The sequence below is a fragment of the Acanthochromis polyacanthus genome, chromosome 14, assembly GCF_021347895.1.
Source record: "Acanthochromis polyacanthus isolate Apoly-LR-REF ecotype Palm Island chromosome 14, KAUST_Apoly_ChrSc, whole genome shotgun sequence".
Classification (NCBI taxonomy): domain Eukaryota; kingdom Metazoa; phylum Chordata; class Actinopteri; family Pomacentridae; genus Acanthochromis; species Acanthochromis polyacanthus.
The window spans coordinates 33,541,428-33,550,806 of record NC_067126.1 but is presented as its reverse complement, the minus strand read 5'-3'; the positions used below and the strand labels follow the sequence as shown (position 1 = coordinate 33,550,806).

Below are 9,379 nucleotides of genomic sequence, written 5' to 3'. Positions count from 1 at the left end.
CTGAGTTATTAAATATGCTTTAAAAAAAAGGCTTTCATGCAACATACACAACTCATCTTAAAGTTCTATCATTAAAATGACACCTCCACTCATACACAGTGCATCAGGCTCAACTCTCACAGTGTCACTCTTAGCTTTATTTTCTTGTAAACATTTCCACTTTCCGTTTTACGAGGGCCAAAGGCTGCCGAGCAGAAGTGGCGTTTAACGTGCTCCGAGAAGCAGAGCATTATGTTGACGGGTGCCCAGCCTCCGAGATGGTAAATTTGCTCAGGCTGCGGAGCTCGATGACCTGTTTATTTGGACTTGCGGAGCACGTGTCTCAGGCTCCTGGACCGAACTGCGAACACGCCGTAAACAGAGTCTGCTATGATGGATTTTACAGCCAAAATAAGCAACGGTAATTGCCAAAATAGCTGAGCATTGGGAGGAAAAGCACGTCGGTTTAGTTCTCACAGCAGGTTCAATCAAACAAACAGCAAAGGGCACAGGTTAAGGATTATTTTATTACTTAGCAGTTTGTACAGTTTCTACCATGGAAAAATAACATGTAACATAAGACTGTATTTACAATTCCATTTTTACAAAATGTCTTTACAAGATTTTTTGCCGGTTCAAAAATTGGAGACTAAAACGCACAAAAACATACACATTCACACACATCCAAACCAAACTTTGTAATACACACATAAATAAATATAGACATTCACTGACTGCTCCACGACAAATATTTCTACAGCCAAGAACATGTACAATTCATCATTTCCACACAAGTTATAATTTCATTAATAAACATTACATATTACTTCCAATATAATTCTTTGTTAATCTGTTAATGAAATATTGCTAACATATTGAAAAGAGGTAACACAGACATCATTTCATGCCAACAGAATGCTAACGGTTGTCATGCAAAACCATTACAAGCTTTCAATTTGAAGCGAGTAATTCTTTTACAGTTCTAAAATCAAATGTACTACATGCAACATACTACATGAATTATTCTGGGTTAGACAACAATGACTTTAGTTACATCATCCATCAGTACTGACTGTGTGCCTAAGCGCCTCTTTAACGGGTAACACAAAATAATAAATAGATGCATTTCTACCTTTTCTTTCCTCATGAGTAAACAATTGTTTTACAGTTCCGACACTTCCGACCTTCAATCGAGTTCCAAAAGCAATCGTGTTTCTTTCAATCTAACGAACAAAATCCAATCGATGGTCTTTGTGCTGGGTCACAACTAATTTTTGGGAGGGTTCCTGGATCTTACTTTTACCTGGAATTTCATAACTTCCTTGTGGGTCTTGAATGAATCTGGGAGCTGTGTGCTAACCGACGCAGAATAGGAGACCTTGCAGTATAAATTTTACTGTACAGACAAACCCGTCCGGTGACATACAAGTCAAGAGAGAGGGGTTAAGAAGGAATAGCTGACATGCTGTGGAGCCTGGAGGAGATAGACCCATATTTCATGAGCAGTGGGGGTCAGTTCATGGTCTGGTGCGCTGTGTTTCTGTTTGGTTCCACACATTCCTTCCCTGACAGACAGGAGCAGAAAGCCACTGGTACTTCTCCCTACTGGGGCTCACAAACTCAGTGTCTCTCCACCGTCGGCTTCTGGTGATGGGAGTGGTGCTGCCGGAGTCTGGGTCCTTGAAAAACACACAGATTCAAAGTCCTGTCAAACAACACTTCACATTGTGGGGGTAAAAAATTGACTAGAATTGAACTTTTAATTAACTTTTTCACACAGCGTAAATGTGCTTCTTTTGCCACTTGCAAAGTTACAGCTTTTCATCTCCAAAATTATCACCTTGTTAGCAAAAAAGTTGCCTAATTTTCACAGCCAACACCTCCAGCTTTCACAGTCTTTCTCACATTGCTGCATCCCCCGCTAGGTTCACTAGGTGGCCATTTGATGCCAAACAGAGAGAGCTGAGGAAAACTGCAGTAGCTTTATCACTTTCATAGACTGTATGTAGAAGATGGATGCGGCCTCTGGGTCTCTGAGCAACGACTAGGAAGGAGCAACTTATCTGGCTGCAGAAATAAACGAATGCAGGAATAGTCTGTCAGAAAATGGCCCTACTTCTGCTTTGATTTCATTTCCTAATGAATTTATGGTCACAAACGTTAGGTTCAGGTCTTCCTCAGCACGGCATAATGTTTATTTTAGAATTTATGGCCTCATTTAGAATGAAATAAATGGTAAAGCAGGGTATGCTGCAGACTGTGGATAACTTGTGACTGATATGGTAGTGTTAATTGTACGGGTGTGCATTTTGTCCTCAACCTCTCAGTCAGATCCACCCCTTACTCTTCATATTTGGTTCCAAAAAAACCCCCCAAAAAAACAGGAAAGGCCTGAATTCAAAAGTGAGGCTTCGGAACGATACTCCACAAAGCAATGGCTGATACCACGGTGGCTACATCCATCTACAGGGTGGGCCATAAGTTTCCGTACATAGGAAAACATACAATGTATATTTTTTCTATGCTTCAGATACAATAGATAATGTGTTTGACTCTATCTTTGGGGGCACTGGAAGGCCATGAGGTATCAGGTGAAGATACAAGACAAAAATCATCTCAATGAACGTATCACCAACACCATTACAAGCACAACTTCAGCTGTGCTAATGCAAGTTCATGAACAGCGGAAAACACGTATTAATATTTGTTTTCAAAACAATGTAATCATATAGAGCACATTACATAAATAAAAACGGTTGTCCTACATGAAATGCATATCTTTCCTATGTATGGAATCTCTAGCCATGTATTACCTAGTCTATGATCCCTCTGAGGGACACTTTAACACACAAGAAGAATGAATGACCTATAATACTGATCATATGTAAGGGAATAGCTTAATTTTTTTTTAGAAATGTGAGGAAATACTAGAAAGTTTTCCAGTGTACTTGCAAAGCTAAGCGTACCAGCTGCTATTTATTACACAGATGTTAAATGGTTGTATTTATATAGCACTTTTATCCAAAGCGCTTTACATGATATGTCTCATTCACCCATTCACACACTGATGGCGGAAGCTGCCATGCAAGGCGCTAACCACGACCCATCAGGAGCAATTAGGGGTTCGGTGTTTTGCTCAGGGACACCTCGACATGAGCTCGACGGGCCGAGGATCAAACCGGCAACCCTCCGGTTACAAGACGGCCACTCAACCCACTGAGCCATGCCGCCTTGAGGGTGGAAAGAAATGATCTCTCACAAGAAACAGGTAAGCACTTTAACCGAAGGGCCAAGTCTCATACATGAAGGCTACATGAAGATATAGAGGGTGACCAGTAGCAGCCACCAAAATGAAATAAAAGCTCTGACGCAAAATTTAAGACGAAAGAAAAGGCATCAGGTTTGTAGCTGCAACTGAGCAAATGAAAAAATTAGGTTGTTTAAAAGTGACGTATGACTTACGGTGTTGTATGACAGGTAATATGTTGGGGGTCTGGAAGGTCTTCACAGTGGCCGGACCTTCTCCTCCAGTCGTTATGACCTGCACCTCCAGTCTGTAGTAGGTAGATGACCGCAGGTTGGAAACTACAAGCAAGTTATGATCCTGCCAAGAGGAGGGAGGAGAGCAGCACAAGACATGCAATCAGCTGAAATACAACAGAACATGAATTTGACAGGACTTTAATTTGAATGGGCTGTAAAACAGGGGCGCATAGCTGTCTTTGCACAAGCCATAGACGAAAACAAAGACTTTGTTTTCATACGGCTGGCTGTCTCGCTTTTTCACTGCCGGCTTGATAAAGCGAGCGCTGGGTGGTTTTATTTATAGACGAGCTCTAGAGGCTGGGAGGTGCAGATAGGCGGAACGTGTTGTTGATGGAGCAGATTATGTCAAAGAGCGGCTTTTTTCAGGGATCTCGCGGAGGATGAAAGAGGAAGACGTGAAGGCAGATGAAAAGTTGGAGGAGGAGAACTTCCAGCAGGACACAACACTTCCTCAGATCTCTGCCTGTGTCTGTCTACACGCCACCGCTTATCGCGATATTCACGCAAAGAGTCCACAACAGTGTTATCCTCAAATCACTGTCACCTCTGACAGACGCTTTTAAATTGAAAAGTGGGAGATAAAACTTCCCACAGTGCAGGATAACACCGCTATAGATCATACATATATATATATATATATATATATATATATATATATATATATATATATATATATATATATATATATATCAGTGGTATATAAAAACAATGAAGCATGGCCTTTATATGCATGCAAGATTTTTGAGGGGTTTCAATCCAGTTTGACTGAAAACAGACTTACTGGAGGCAGGATCTGGGACTGGGAGATGATGCTGTTGGGCAGACTGTTTTGCCGGCTCTCGGTGGTGATCTCGGCCCAGGTGACCTGGAAGCCTGTGATTCGCTGATTTGGAGCCACTCGAGACACACGCCAGAGAAAGTTGCCGGTGATGTTTCCCTCGTTGATGGAGAAGGAAGCAGTGAGGTTCTCCGGTTTAGCCAAAACCTTTGGAAGGCCTGGAGCTGTTGGGAGAAAGGTTGTGTTAATGTTATTAGATGAAATTGTTTTGTTTTTTGGGAAATGTGCTTTTTCGCTTCATCGCAGAGTATTAGATGAGGATATTGATACCACTATTAAAGCTTCAAACAACGGGAAACGGCTCGCCTGGCTCTGTCAAAAATGTAACAAAATCTGCCAAACAGCCACTCTGGAAGCATATGGTACTAATTAACAAGTTAAATCTCCTTTTTGCAATAATTTGTACAAAAACTGAAGTGTAAAAATGACACTTCATGGTTTTTGGGAGTCTTGTGACGGACTACTTCTTAGCTAGACGCAGTAATTTCCTGGAATCAACTCTGTTTGCCATAAATATCCTCTAAATGTTGACCTGTTCTTCTGACTCTGTATAGATTTCGCCCAACATCATGATTATAATATGCTCCTGTATCTAATTACTCCGTCTGCACTAATGCAGATCGATCATAAAACGCCCTTTGCGGATGAACGGATGAATACTCGCCTCCTTCCCCTGGGCAGGGGATGTGTTTGTGAGTCTTGCTGCGGATGGTAGCGCAGGACGGGGTGAGGAAGGTGGTGCTCTCGTCCTTGGAGCGTCTCTTGGACTTCAGCATGTGAACGGTGACTTTGTACTTGCAGGAGAACAGCAGACCCGGGAGGTTGATGTAGTTCTCCTGAGCGGAGAAACACATTATTCAGCCATGATGACTTTGACATGTCACCCAGGTCAGGTCCCATGGAGCTTCAGAGATAATTAAATACACTGCACAGGGGCAGATCACATTCCCGCTCAAGCCTCAGGAATATGCCCCACATTACAGGACTGCTTTGAACACTCACATGGTCGGGGTTAGGCCGCTGTTCTCCTATTCAAAACTGCAATATAATGTTTGTTTCATAGCTTTAAAATGTAGCAGAAGAAGCCCAAAAAGAACTAAAAGTGGATTCATGTGGAATTTGCAATAGAAAATAAATAAGTAAATCTGTGTTAATGAATTCTGTGCAGCGTTTCACACTTTACACTCATTACAGACTTTATTCTGTTATATCTATTGATCCGAACAAAAAATGCTTTTCTCATCTCTCTTCTAGGAATAAAAAAATAAATCCAGCTGACTAGTGGGTTTAGACCTCGCAGTAATAAAGAGGGCCCGCATTAATCGGCAGTCCCATGGGAAAGGGTGTGTGTATATTCCCTCTGATATGAAACAGCTTTGATCAAAAGTGAATGAGGCGCTGTGCTCACATAAAAGCACAAGCCTGGAATCCTTCCTGGTGATCTATAGAAAATGGATGTATATTTCCTAGCAACCGGAGCGCTGGTGACCAAAGAATGTGTTGATTGCCAGGCGTTCTGCCATCCTGTATCAGCCTGAGCCCAAACAGTTAACCTCCCCTCCTCCAAAAAAGAAAAAAAGGAAAAGTCTCAGACACAGACACTCCTGCATCCTAAAACAAAGCCCCATGCAGTAGCATGAGTGGGGCCGTCGGAGGTGAATGAACCCCCATTCCGGGAAACATTGTTTAAGTAAATGCGTTTTATTGGCCAACACACCACATGCCTGACCACACGACTGACTCATAATATTCAAAACAACAGCCAGTGATTTGCCCAGTGCAAATCCAACACAACAGGGCTTCGGGTTCACTCAGTCGGGTTGTTTTCCTTAGCGGCGCTGTCCTTTCTAAGCATCAGACAAAAGGTTAGGCACGTGCTTTGCATAGCACGGAGCTGCTCATCAAGTTGCGGCTCTCAGCTGGAAGTTGTGCGTGTCTGGAGGCTAACCTGCGTGACGGATTTCTCTGGTCCTCGGGTCTCGTTGTGGCTGCAGTACTCCGGCATCCACTGGACATGGTAGCGACTCACAGACGGATCTGAGACAAGAGACAGATGAGACAGGGTTCAGACCTTTTGCTTTGTTATACATTGTAAACATGCTCTGCTGCAAGTACAAGGGCTTAGTTTAAACTTGATTTTAAGCAAAAGTATGTACTCAATAGGTACCCAATGATCCTTACTGTATTAATTACAAGTGTCAAAATTCTTACGGCAATAATCAATTAGTGAATCACTGAAGATAGTTGTTGTATACATCAAGGAATCAAAAGTGGCAGCTACTTGTAACTAAGTTGGTAAATCTATTCTAGAAGTAGTGAATCATGTAAATTCATCATAGATTATATGTAATTTAATCTTCTAGGCACTGAACTGAAAAGGCATCTTGGATGACAAGTGAACTGTTTTCCAGCCCAAAAAGAGATGCCTAGTTGACTTCCACTGAAGCACTTTGGAATCTGATCAGGAATTGGTAACAAGTGGTTGTAACTCAGCAAGACAAGCAGATTAGGAGTTGATCTAAATGAAGGTTCAATCCCAGAGTTCTTATTCCACATATCCACATGTATGACTGCATCTAAAAATGAGACTGTGTGGACAAAACGAAACGAGATGTCAACTGAATGTCGCGTCACTATAGTTGTCAAATAAGCATAGTGGTGTTTAAGAGAATAAGACTGGTGTTATATTTTCTACATCCACAAGTACTTTTCTCATGTCCTCAATTTCACAAAGTCCCCGCTGCACACGTCTGCATCCATCCCAAAATTTAACCATACAATAGTGCTCTGAATACATATTTAAGACCTAGTGCACATGTACAGTATGGAACAGTCTTCCAAGTGGACCCCCACAGACTAGAAAAGGATTACTACACCTCATTTCCACATATCTCTGTGTACATATGCAAGTCAACCAAAACTCTATTCACTCCTTTGGTAAGCTCCGTAATCTCCAATGTGTTTGTCAGACTATTTCCATTTTTTCTAGTCTGGAATTTGCTTTGTGTGGGTTGGAAATGTTTAATCTCTCCAGTGGATGTCAGAGAGACCGCACTGTGTGCAAAGCCAGGAAGCAGGAAAAACAAATTAGCTAACAGGCTGTTGACAGTCACAATGTGTGAGTGTATAATTATAAAGAAACTCATTTAGCGAATATAACACATGCTAGCTGTGTGTGATCACATCCCACTATATTAGCTACACACGTGCAGAACATCATCCTCATTTATTCCTCTTCATGCATTATTGATCCTGTTTTTGTTGCAGTAATATTCCATGTGCATATTCCATAAAGCTGGACAATAAAAAAACTAAATGCTCTTTTCTCCCATGGCTGCAGTAAAGTTCTCATCTATCCGTAAAGAATTTAATTTCTACGTGTTGAATGCCAGGTAGAAATAATCTGTATATTAAAGACGCCAAACAAAGCTGTGTGGGAATAATAGCAACAACTACACGTCTGTTTAACACTTGTGTCCCTCTTCTTCTGATCATGCAATGGAATCTCAACACCTTAAACTACACTGCACCCGCTGAGCGTTAATCTGATATCAAAAGCCGATCTGACAGGCTGGATTGATTAACTGATGGCTATCTCACAGATTACAACATTCCCTATCTGGGATCTGATATCACTATTTCCATCAAATTCAAAGAGAGTTGAAAGCACTTCCTTGTTAATCTTTGCTTTAGCTTATCGATTATAATTTCCTTGCTTCCTGAACCTTTCTTTTTGTCCGTTGAAGGCTCATCTCACAGACCAAACAACCCTGCTTCGACTTCAAGGATTTGCATGAGTGGAGCGGCAGCCTTGGTCATGTTGGGACTCACCAGCTCTCATCTTTCAGCAAGATTCACTTCATTACTGTACAGTAGCTCTTCATAAACTCATCAGCAGTGTTTATCTGCCCATCACCCTCATCTTATGTTTCAAGATTTATTATTCATTCAGCTGTGTCGCTTGGATATGTGAAATACTTCTCCGATTAATAATTGAGTTGTGCTATGTTCACCCCTCGGCGGGGGCCTGGGTTGTAGTGGGGAGATAAAAGGGGTCCTTTGAAGGCTTAGACACAGATCTGGCACTTGAAGCCCCTGAGCTCTTTGGAAGCAGAAGAGAGGAATTACAGGGAACCGGGAAATCGGGAAAAAAAAATAAACAAGATATGCTCAGCCGGGTCTGACGGAGAGGGGAAGTGGTATGTAAAACAAGAAATGGGACATGGAAATCAGGTAGAGAACAGAACAGAACCTCAGCAGCGTTCGATAAATCCCGACTGGAAGCCTCAGAAGTCCCGCCGCCCCCGAAATGCCGTCTATTGTCTGGGTGTTAAGCCAGACGGCGATATACTATCTGAGCCGGTGTACAGTACGGTTCTATTTCGTCTGCTGGAGACAACCCAGAGGACAGGCTGCTCTGGATCACGGAGACAATGAGGGAGAGTTTAATCATGGTTCAGTTAACCTGTCCCTTTTCTCTGTCACACAAACCAGATGTCCAGAGACTCCGGTTCTCCAGGCCATCTGTATGTCTGTGTGTTTACAGTAGTGGAACCCTGATTGTCAGAGTCAGAGCCAGGGTCATCACTCAGACTAATGAGTGGCGGTGGCACACACACCACGGACCGTGACCACAAAACAAGAGACGGCGAAAGAAGCTGGACCGGGATTAACTCTGCTCTGCAACACTGTGATTCCCCAGCCATGCTTGATCCCCGTCAGCATCACTCAGCTCTATGAGTCCAGGCCAACCTTGCTAACAGCTCTGGGCCAACTTGATCTCCCTCCCTCCCCGCGCGCTCTCTTACTCTGATTCAGCAGTTGGTGTCTCACCAGGCCTCTCCTTCAGCCAGCGTTTGCATTCTTGACTCTAAGATGTGGAGTTTGGCTTGGGCGATGACATATATTAGTAACATAACATAGACCAGTGAATGGGACTTGACAGGTTACCCTGAGAGCATGGCTTTCAAGGTTTCCATATTTTCACTCTGGTATTAACAGAAGGTTTGGGGAATG

General features: G+C 42.6%; 1 protein-coding gene across 1 annotated transcript in view; it reads right to left on the bottom strand.

The window, feature by feature from the left end:
• Window positions 1-487: 487 nt before the first annotated feature.
• The window catches only part of LOC110957632 (anosmin-1), a 49,796-nt gene continuing 40,904 nt past the window's right edge, over window positions 488-9,379 (bottom strand). The window contains 5 exon segments of the mRNA XM_022203755.2: window positions 488-1,658; window positions 3,442-3,583; window positions 4,307-4,527; window positions 5,028-5,199; window positions 6,312-6,400. Of these exon segments, the coding sequence (XP_022059447.2) occupies window positions 1,600-1,658; window positions 3,442-3,583; window positions 4,307-4,527; window positions 5,028-5,199; window positions 6,312-6,400 (683 nt within the window). The 3' untranslated portion in view covers window positions 488-1,599.